Source organism: Anas acuta, chromosome Z (genome assembly GCF_963932015.1).
Source record: "Anas acuta chromosome Z, bAnaAcu1.1, whole genome shotgun sequence".
Classification (NCBI taxonomy): domain Eukaryota; kingdom Metazoa; phylum Chordata; class Aves; order Anseriformes; family Anatidae; genus Anas; species Anas acuta.
Window position 1 is genome coordinate 9,904,914 of NC_089017.1, and position 11,561 is coordinate 9,916,474.

General features: G+C 43.3%; 1 protein-coding gene across 1 annotated transcript in view; it reads right to left on the reverse strand.

Annotated features, from left to right (window-relative positions):
* The window catches only part of TTC33 (tetratricopeptide repeat domain 33), a 52,342-nt gene extending 41,270 nt beyond the window's left edge, over nucleotides 1–11,072 (reverse strand). Inside the window, exon 1 of the mRNA XM_068666271.1 lies at nucleotides 10,778–11,072. Within this exon, the coding sequence (XP_068522372.1) occupies nucleotides 10,778–11,001 (224 nt within the window). The 5' untranslated portion in view covers nucleotides 11,002–11,072. The remainder of the gene's footprint in view (nucleotides 1–10,777) is intronic.
* Nucleotides 11,073–11,561: the final 489 nt, after the last annotated feature.

Below are 11,561 nucleotides of genomic sequence, written 5' to 3' on the forward strand. Positions count from 1 at the left end.
AGAAAATACATCTTATCAAATCCTGTACAGCATACATACAGCATTCAAAATAACAGACTGTGTTAAATGTATGACAAAAAAAAAGTATAACCCTACTTATGTATAATGTACAAGTAAAAAAAAACATGCCAGCATGTGCTTTCAAAGATTTTTATATTAGCTTTTAAAGCACAGCTATGATGATTTATAAAAATTGAATGTAAAATAGTCATAATTGGTAACAATAAATAAAAATAACACAATATTTTTGTCTTTATGTTAATGTACTGTTATGTTACAGAACTTTAATTATTATTACAGAGTTTTTCTTGCTTTAAAAAAGTGAAGGAAGGCTGAAGCACATGGATATTGTATCCAGGGTTCAAAACACTTATCAACAGAAGTCTTTCTTTGTTATTTTTGTTTCTTTTTAAGTAAACAGACATCCTCTCTGCTTTTATTTTAAAAATTAATAGTATTTCTAACACATCTCTGGTGAACACAGGAGCTTTTCTCTGATCGAATTCCTCTACACAAGAAACATGATAGAAACACACTGACCCTCTACACTTCAGTCCAAGGACAGGTACCACAAGGACTACCCTTCACCTCCAGACAGGTATGAGCTGTTACACCTGATTCACCCCACACACCCTTAGGTCCCTAACACTGAGCGTTTAGATTAAGCCTCCATCCATCCCATAGTCTCACAGGTTGCTTCCGTACTACAAAGACAGCACCGCCAAGAAACATCGCTGGCCACTGCCACTCCAGCAGTGTTACCCAGCGGTATTTTTCAGATGGGTCCTTGGCATGGCTGTGGCCAGACAGCTCTCCCCTGCTATTTCGCAGGACGAGGTGGGGTTAGAGCTGGCCACAGGCATTCCCCCAAAAGACAGTTTGTCCATGGTCACCCTCTCCAAGGTCACAAAACCATTCTGTAGAAGGACCACGGATCAGTCTGTGCTGGTGCACCCAAAAGCAGTCCTGGTGCCTTTATAGTGTAGTTATTATATACGGTTAGCAGCAAGAGGGCCCAATGAAGTGCAATTTAAGCTCCTATGTGAGCTGAATCATGCTTTGGAGATACCTTTTTCTGCTACATTGTGAGGAGACCCTGAATAAATACAGATTCATTTCTTCATGGCCTCCCTTCAGTGCCTAAAAATAATGCAGAGTGAAGGCAGATAAACTGTGTTTTCCACATATATGTATATTAAAATATTTCCTTATGTATGTTTTTCACAAAGTCTACAGCTGTTCTACGAATATTCGATTTACAATTTACAAATAGATACCTAGATAAAACGTGCACACATTCAAATATACATGGATACTACAATATAATTCAATATCCACTGGTAACAGTAACAAAAAGACATTCCCAAATTTGATCAGAGGTTTTGTACAGTTCTTGAATAATCTTTGATTCTTGTGCATGTACTCTCTAGAAAAATCTGCAAAAAATTAATAACAAAACTTCAAAACTGAACTCCTCCTTTGCCAAACAATAACCAGTTGTCGGAGTAAGAGGAAAATGGCTAAACTAAAGATAAACGGCAATTTAAACAAAAGGAACTACTTCAACATTCTGCAAATAATTTCCGCCTCAATGACAGAAGCCAACTAGATGCATCACCAGGAAGCAACAGCTCTTATCAGCAAGTGAGGGAAAACAGTGATGCTAGCAATAAAAATTAGCTTAAAGACAAAAATTGAAGTGCTATTTCAGGAAACCGATTTATAGGAAATTGTTGAACATGACAAAAAAAAAAAAAAAAAGTGCAGAAAATGCTCTTAGCTCTGCGGAAAGGTTGAGGCCTGCAGAACAAATCCTGTGTTCTGACTAATAGGAGAGAAGCTGCAACATGTGCTTTTCCAGGAAAGTGGAGGTAAAAAGCCCATACTTGTTCAGACTTTTTTGTTTCAGCTCATGTACTCTGCACTGAAGAGCTGCAGATCACACACCCTTAGGCTCATTTTAGTATGTCATGTGTAAAGCGTCCTCAAGGAAGCTAACAGCAAAGTATTTTATATACACAATATACACAATTGCACAATAAGTAATCATGCTAAACCCTGAAACGCAGTGATTGGGTATTTGGACTAGAAGTTGAGACAATCTTATCAAGCCCCTGTTTGCACTACACAACTTTAGAGGAATCAGCCAACCTGCTTTCTCTGTATTTTTGTTTGACTGACATTACACCTAATCAAAGCAAATGATTGCTGAAATGAAGAAATTTAATTTTAGTTATGGAATACTGATACTGGTCACTCACTCTGAAAGAGGCAAGTACTGTCTGGAAGAGCTAATACCTGACGTGAAAATTACATCCGGGACTGATACCAGGAGGAGATAGCTGTTGAACAAAATGCAACCAGGTCTCCTAGACCCAGCCCCCATCGTCCTAACACAACCCACTCCTCCTAAAACACCCAGCATATTCTAACATACCCTACTTCTCCTAGGCTACTACATAATGCAATTGAGCCTCCTGAAAAGTTTCTATCAAAGAGAGCTCTTGGATTTTCTGAAAAACATATATTAACACTTTATTATGTAAATAATTCAGTGTTCTACTATCTGAGAATTGAAAGGCAAATTTTCCAGTGACCTTTGCCATGTTGGTTGCATATAAATAAATATGCCAGATAACCTGAAAGGAAGTCTATTACTTCAATGCTTTCGTAATTCATTAGCAAGCAAGTACTTATGATAAGCAATAAGGATCTAGAGCTTGAGAGATGGCCCTATGCAAACCTCTTGAAGTTTAACAAAGCCAAGTACAAGGTCCTGCACCTGGGATGGGGCAATCCCAAGCACAAATACAGGCTTTAAACTAAAACTTTAGATAAGGCACTAGGAACTTTTTTTACTCAGAGGGTGGTGAGGCACTGTCACAGGCTGCCCAGAGAAGCTGTGGATGCCCCATCCCTGGAAGTGCTCAAGGCCAGGCTGGATGGGGCTTTGAGCAACCTGGGTTGATGGGAGGTGTGGGACGTTGGAACTGGGTGATCTGTAAGGTCCCTTCCAACCCAAACCCTTCTGTTACTCCACAATCTAAACCTGAAAGACACTGGTAAGTTGAACACATACAAACATTTTAAAATCACAGCAAAGTTTTTTCAACTCTTCATTTGTCACTCATTTGTTTTGGAACTAGATGTTACTCTTTTGCTCCATTTGCTAAATGGAACTTTTCATAATGCTTAATCCAACAGACCACTACATTAACATGCTTTTAAAAGGTCTGTGCCTCTCATCATTTTATGCCGACACCTTACAGGTATCTAGGGAGAAAAAAAATCAGTTATAGCATATATACCTAAGGAGTGACAGACTACACATTGAAGTGATGCTGGCATATTAGTGCCAGCAAAAAAAAAAGGTTAAGTCTCAACTATGAAAATGTGGATTAAGCAGCAGATCAGAAAAGCTGGATGTGTCTTTTTTATAAAAACGGGTTAGAGAAGTAATTTGGAAAATTCTTAAAGACTAATTCCCCTAGAAGAATAAACCACTTCATGAAGATTGATCTATTGTCCGCTCTGTCTGTAGCACTTCAGCATATCCTTCTTTAATATGCCACCTCAAAAGCTAAGTGTAAAACATTATTAGTCAGATAATTTAAATCAGCAAGTGACAAAGCAACAACAATTATTTATTTCAACATTGGTAAATCTCTGTAAGCTCACACAAAAGACAGTCTTCCAGATGAAAGCATGACCTTCCAAAACCAGTAGCAGCTTGAGAGATGAAGGTATTTTTTAACGCAATAAAGAAAATGTACCATCAGAAATAAGAGACTAGTGTTATTGTATTTTTCAGAATTAATTGAAACATTAAATGCAAATCAATAAGAACTTAAACACAATAGTGTCTACTTGTAAAAAAAAATATGAAAAACATTTTTTGCACTTAGGCTTTAATGAGAAGAACTCTACCTCCACCTAGTGGACAGCTACGAAAACGTTTATTTTTAAAAAAAAAACAAAAAAAAAGAATAAAGCAAAGTTACCTACATCAATATGCAATTCAGTTATATCGGAGATGCTAGTCAGACAAAAGATCTCCTCTCCTCTCTGTTAGTTTTTAATACATCTTATGTTTGAGGCCATTCCATTATTTAATCTCATCTGAACCCATTCTTAGGCTTGTGTCCACAGGGCATGGTACCTACCATTCAAAATACACTGCAACTGTAAACTGCTGTTTTCAATATCCTGAAGCTGAGCAGAAATGTTTATTCTTTTGTGTAGTGCTGGATTTAAAAAAAAAAAAAAAAAAAAAAAAAAAAAAAGGACAATCAGCAAAAAAAAAACCTTTCTTTAAAAGACTTTTTTTTTTTTTATTCCAGTGCATGGGGATACATCCATGCTAGTATCTCAGTTTAAACAATCTGCCAGCATTGTAAGTTTCCTATAAGCAAAAGTAATTTCTTATCTAAAATATCTTCCATTCTTTCAACCAATAGACTGCTTCTCAAAAGACTCCTTCCCACATATATAAAGAGCAGACAAACGAAACACTTCTTCCATACATCTGACTTTTCACGCTATCAGAGAAAAAAAGAAAAGATTAGTGACTACTGATCGTAACAACCTACCAATCAAAACCCTAGCTCAGAATTTCCTAACCCATGTCCCCCACAATATATTAGACCCACTGGGATAATCAGCTGTTCCCAGTATCTCCCCTTCTTCCTTCCCAGTCCTCAGAAGACTGAAGTGTGGATCAGAAACTGTTTCCTTCAGCACCACTTTTGCTCTGACTCCAGACATAACAGGTTTACTGCACATGCATGACACGAGGTACATACAAACACTCCGCAAGCAACTGGCATAAAAGCTGAAAACCCATTTTTCTGGTGCCTGCAGCCCCATACGATTCACCAGTGCCACTCCTGAGCTTAACAATGGGCAAAGAGCAGGCTGTATGAATTTTTCTAGTGGCCCCATTATTCCTTGCTCCCCCCAGAAACACTGAGACTCACTTTACAAGCACAAATCAGTCAGTTTCATCTCACTTACCCAAAGAGAGGTACTTACCACAAATGAAAACAGGAACATTTGTGGGGAAATAACACCATCACTGCTGTGATGCTCCCTTACCAGAACAAGCTACCTGACCTAACCAAACACAGAAGTGGTAAACACTGTTCTGTGTAAGTAACAGTGAATCCACTTAAAAAAATCACCCTTCATCATATTAATTTTGCCATGCACATTACCTTATTGTCTCTTTTCAACAAGAAACAAAGTTGAATTTATTACTTTCCACTCTTCATTCAGAGTCCTGCTGGTTCCCTTCTGTCTCCTTCCAGAACCCTCTTCTTCTCTCCATCCCACAAGTACCACCAACTAAGATAACACCTTCAATTCCCACTAGTTTTCAGGCTTTGATTTTCTTCCGAAGTTCTGCAATGAATATCACAGCATCACAGAACTGTAGGGGTTGGAAGGGACCTCGAAAGATCATTGGGTCCAACCCCCCTGCCAAAGCAGGTTCCCTAGAGCAGGCTGCCCAGATAGGCCTCCAGACAGGCCTTGAATATCTCCAGAGAAGGAGACTCCACAACCTCCCTGGGCAGCCTGTCCCAATGCTCTGTCACCCTCACCATGAAGAAGTTCTTTCTCACGTTGGTGCGGAACTGCCTGTGCTCCATCTTGTGGCCATTGCCCCTTGTCCTGTCCCCACAGACCACTGAAAAGAGGTTGGCCAAGTCCCTCTGTCTCCCACACCTCAGGTATTTATGCACATTGATGAGATCCCCTCTCAGTCTTCTCTTCTCCAGGCTAAACATTCCCAGGTCTCTCAGCCTTTCCTCATAGTGAAGATGCTCCAGGCCCCGTATCAACTTTGTTGCCAAAAAAGATCATCCCTTTATCAAAAAATTATCATCAGAATATCATCCTTTTAACTGAATGCAGCACAATCCAACTAGAAGTCTTTACCTGTTACTAAACTTTGCTACTTTTTGAAACAACCTACATTAAATATTTAATTTCTACACAAGCTGTACGCTCATTCGCTCATTCGTTCAGAAAAAAAAAAGACCATGGAAGTCCAACACACAATTACAACAAACACTCATCATCACAGAGAATAAACATTCCTTTCATACCGTTTCTTCAAGTTCATTGTGATGGTAGGCCAACTATTCCACCTGTCCTAGTAATAAAAGCTTCTGTAGATTAAAAATCCATGTCAAATCTTTTTTAAAGGAGATCCGCCTGAAAGTTACATATGACGGCAATACCATACTACAATTGCCTAAACTCCACTGAATGGGATAATTTCCCCTCACTTACCAGGACTACAGCTTTAAGTCAGAACTTACATTAAGTCTCAGATACAAGTGTTAACACCAGAGAGAGTGAAAAGTCTCCTGAAAAATACATTTTAATTTCTTGTTGCCTTTTTTACACGTTTCTTATAAACCATTTATTGTTTCTCAGTAGCTCACATAGGCACCCCAATGAGATACAGTTCTCATTAAAATCACAAACAAAACCACAAGTTGCTACTCATAAATGGGTTGATTTTTTTTGTAAGGTTCTCTAACCAACATTAAAAGGAAAGTCTTAGGACAAAACTCAGTCCCTCACAATCACTCAAGATTTTAAAGGTGCAAAGAATTACCTGCTGCTCAGAATAAATATAAAGCAGTCTGATCCAGCTGCAGACCACATGGATTATTTGCTGCTGTTCAAGAGATTTATTGCATTTTACAAACAAAACTTAAAATTTGTTACAAAAGCAAATCAAAGGATAACAAAATCTACGCAGAACTGAGGGGTGTTTCACAGAATACATCATCCTAAAGCAAAATATGAAGAGGGTAAAGGTGGGAAGGAGGATGACAGAAATAAAGATCAATTTCTGTTCAACATACAGTAAATATTAGTGATTACCAGCTGTAGAATGAAAGCCTTTGGAAATAATTCGTTTTCTCAAGCTGAAAAAGACAAACTCTGTACCTTGAAAAGGATAGATCTGCCGTTCTGTAGATTGTTGTTTTTAACACTGGAAATAGCTTATACGAATATGTTAACAATACACAATTACTTGGGTTATTTTGTGTTCAAAGACATTAACATTACTGTAGCCAATTGATGTGGCTACTGCATTAAAGGTGTTGACTAATATATTGGCAGCATGTTTAAACGATTTAGGTTAATCTCAGTTTATTTAAAGTCATCTTTTAAAAGTTTCAAAATTGTATTGACAAATTTCTGAACTCAGAAAACACAGAACTCAAGAACAGAGGTGTATGTATAGGAATGAATCACAACCCCCTTGAATAGTGTCAACATCAGAATGAACAGTAAAACCAGTAAGAAGATGAACAGTAAGAAGATGAATTATCTGATTAGAAAGCCTTTCCTCAAGGAAAATATTTTAAGCAGACCACGTACAAAGCTTATTTAAAATAACATATATAAATTTACCTGATTTAGACTTCTAGGATTTTCTCTCTTCCAGATTGCCCCCGGTCCTCCCTTTTATAGACTGACAGGTATAGTTTATACAATCATAAGGGTTGGAAAAGACCTCCAAGATCATCTGGTCCAACCATCACCCTACAAACAATGTCACCCACTAAACCATGTCCCTAAGCACCATGTCCAACCTTTCCTTAACCACCCCCAGAGACAGTGACTCCACCACCTCTCTGGGCAACCCGTCCCAGTGCCTGACTGCTCTTTCTGAGAAATGTCTCCTCATTTCCAACCTGAACCTCCCCTAGTGCAGCTTGAGGCCATTCCCTCTTGTCCTGTCACTGGTTACCTGCGAGAAGAGGCCGACCCCCAGCTCCCCACACCTTCCTTTGAGGTATCTGTAGAGAGCAATAAGGTCTCCCCTGAGCCTCCTCTTCTCCAGACTAAACAACCCCAGTCCCCTCAGCCGCTCCTCACAGGACTTGTGTTCCAGGCCCTTCACCAGCTTTGTAGCACCTCGATGTCCTTCTTGCAGTGAGGGGCCCAAGACTGAACACAGTAATTGAGGTGCAGCCTCACCAGAGCTGAGTACAGGGGGACGATCACCTCCCTGGTCCTGTTGGCTGCACTGTTCCTGATCCAAGCCAGGATGCCGTTGGCCTTCTTGGCCACCTGGGCACACTGCTGGCTCATGTTCAGGTGAGCATCAACCAACACCCCCAGATCCTTTTCCTCTGCACAGCTTTCCAGCAATTCTGTCCCAAGCCTGTAACATTGCATGGGGTTGTTGTGACCAAAGTGCAGGACCCAGCACTTAACCACATGAGCCTCATTCCAGTCGCCGCTGCCCATCAACCCAACCTGTCCAGGCCCCTCTGCAGGGCCTTCCTACCCTCTGGCATATCAACACTTCCCCACAACTTGGTATCATCTGCAAACACACTGAGGGTGCACTCAGTTCCCTCATCCAAATCATCAATGAATATATTAAAGAGGATGGGCCCCAACACTGACCCCTGAGGAGCACCACAGGTGACCAGTCACCAGCTGGATTTCACTCCATTCACCACCACTCTCTGGGTCCAGCCACCCAGCCAGTTTTTAACCCAGCACAGAGTGTACCTGTCCAAGCCATGGGCTGACAGCTTCTCCAGGAGAACACTGGGGGAGGCCATGTCAAAGACCTTGCTGAAATCTAGGTGACTACATCAACAGCCTCATCCACCAGGCTGGTCATCCACTCATACAAGGAGATGAGGTTGGTCAGGCAGGACTTGCCTTTCATGTACCCATGCTGACTGGGCCTGATCCGAATTGTCCTGCACATGCTGTATGATTGTACTCACGATGACCTGTTCCATCATCTTCCCTGGCAGTTAGGTCAGGATGACTGCCTGCAGTTCCCTGCATCCTCCTTACAACCCTTCCTGTAGATGGGTGTCACGTTAAAAAGTCTCCAGTCTTGGTAAACATGGTCTCTCTCTTGGTAAACAAGTCTCCAGACCTGTCTGGATGATCATGACCACTGACAGATGATGGAAAGTGGCTTGGCAATCACATCCACCAGCTCCCTCAGCACCTGGCCCCAGGGATTTGTGACAGTTCAGGTGGAGCAGCACGTCTCTGACTGTTTCCACCTGAACTGTGACGGGTTTCTTCTGGTCCTTGTCCCAGCCTTCCAGGTCAGGAGGCTGAGTACCCCGAGGATAACTAGTCTGGCTAGTAAAGACAGATGCAAAGAAGGCATTAAGAACCTCAGCCTTTTTCTTATCCTCAGTAGCCATGTTTCCCCCTACATCCAGTAAAGGATAGAGATTCTTCTTGGTCCTCCTCTTGCTGTTAATATATTTATAAAAACATTTTTTGTTATCCTTAACCGTAGTGCCCAGGTTGAGCTCATGCTGGGCCTTCCTGATCTGTCCCCTACGTACACTAGCAACTTCCTTGTACACTCTCCAAGTTGCCTGTCCCTTCTTCCACTGCACATGAACTCTCTTTTTCTCCCAGAGACTCCGCAAAAGTTCCCTGTCCAGCCACACCGGTCTTCTTCCCCACCAGCCAGACTTACGGCACACAGCGACAGCCAGCTCCTGCGCCTTTCAGACTTCCTTCTTGAGAAGCTCCAGCCTTCCTGGGCCCCTCTGCCCTTCAGGGCTGAGTCCCAAGGGATCCTGCCTGCCCGTGTCCTGAACAGTCCAAAGCCTGCCCTGAGGTCAGTAACTTTGTGATTCACAAAGAATAGAGAACTCTACCATGCCATGGTCACTCTGCTCCTGACCACCACATCTCCCAGCAGTCCTTCTCTGTTCCTAACAGCAGGCCTAGCGGGGCACCCCCTCCGGCAGGCTCACTAACCAGCTGAGTCAGGAAGCTGTCTTTCACACGCTCCAGGAACCTTCCAGGCTGCTTCCTCGGGGCTGTACTCTATTTCCAGCATATATCCAGGAAGTTAAAGTCCCCCATGAGAACAAATGCTGACAATTGAGCGACTTCTGCCAGCTGCTTATAGAATGCCTTTTCTGTCTCTTCATCCTGGTCGGGCGGTCTGTAACAGGCCCTCACCAGTTTAACAGAAGATGAGTGCATGCTGACCTATTATGGAAATATTTGTACCAGGAAAATAATGTCATTGCTGATTTGGAACAATGAATAAAGCAGAGATGCTTCGTATGACTAAAGCCAGAATACAGAGTTAAATATCCAGCATTCTGAAGATTTTAAGAGGATAAATTCTCAGAATTGTGGTTGTTTGGTTCTTTTCGTTCTAGAAAAGAACTAGTCAAATTATGCAGTTAATATATTACTTATAGCCTCTCATACTTCCTTTATCCATCCCCCGCTGCAAAGTGATGTTCTGCTTGAAGCATAACAGGAGAATAGAACCATTTATGCAATACCCCTTCAAAAATCTTGCTGAAATGCAGCAACTCAGTACTCCTGTCACAAGATGCTCAGAGAGGCCACCTCAACCTGGCTTCTCTGAAGAATCAGCCAGAATTGCTGCGCATTAACTGTTTTGTTTTGTTTGCCTGGTCCCTGCATGGGTGAAAACGCGCTTACTTCTAACAACTGCTGCACAGGATTACCACACACCTGCAAGACAAAAAGCTCGCCGAGCACCTGAAGCATTACCCATGGGCTTCACCCATAACATATGGGCTTCACCCACAACATCCTATTTTCCCCCTCAAATCTCAGACCCACTTTTTTTTTTTTGTCTCTCTCCCGTGATCGCTTTTTGTCACGCAGACAAACAGAAACGAGACGCGAACACCAACACAACGTCGCGGCAGCCAACCCCCACCCGCAGCAAAGAGCGCGGCCCGTTCAGGGAGCGCGGCCGCAGCGCTACCTCCTGTTCTCGGCCAGGCTGGCGCCTTCGTCCTTCAGCCGCCGGCTCTGCTCGGCGCTGCCCCCGCCGCGGCCTTCCTTCCTCCGCTTCGCTGCGGGCACGCAGCCGTCGTCCTCCTCCTCCTCCGGCAGCCCCCTGTCATCCGCGGCGTCCGCCTCGAACTGCCGGGAGGTGGCCCTGGACACCTTCTCGCCGATCCGCCGCTTCCACCCGAAGGAGGCCATAGCGAGCGGGGACGCCCCCTGCACCCAGCCACCCGCCCGCCGGCCGGCCGGAAGCGGAAATGCGCGGAGCGGAAGGGCAGGTGCGCTTATAAACGCCGCGGGGTGCGATGGGAGATGTAGTCCACGCGCGGAGGGGAGGGTGACTAAAAAGAGGGGTGCGGCTGTGGCGCCGCGGGGGGTGATGGGAGGTGTAGTCCCTGCGGGTACCCCCTGCAGCCACTGGGGGCGCGGGGCTGTGGCGGCGGCCATGACGCGATGGGGGAGGGGCTGTGCTGAGGGGCAGGGCGCGGGCTGTGTAGAGAAAGGGCCGGTGCTGGTGGAATAAAACAACTGAAACAACTAAAACTAAACAAGAGAATCAAAACCAAAACAAAAGGGGCGGGGCACGAGGGTTAAAGTCACGCCGTAGTTGTAAGGGCAGAAGCCAGGGCTGGTAACGCTACAAGACAGCACGCACACAGCTTCAGAAGAAGGTGGTTAATGCAGGTGGTGTTTACTCTCACGTTTTCAAAGTTTAAAAAGTCACACAGTTATAAAGCACTTCTGCATTCATCAGCTTT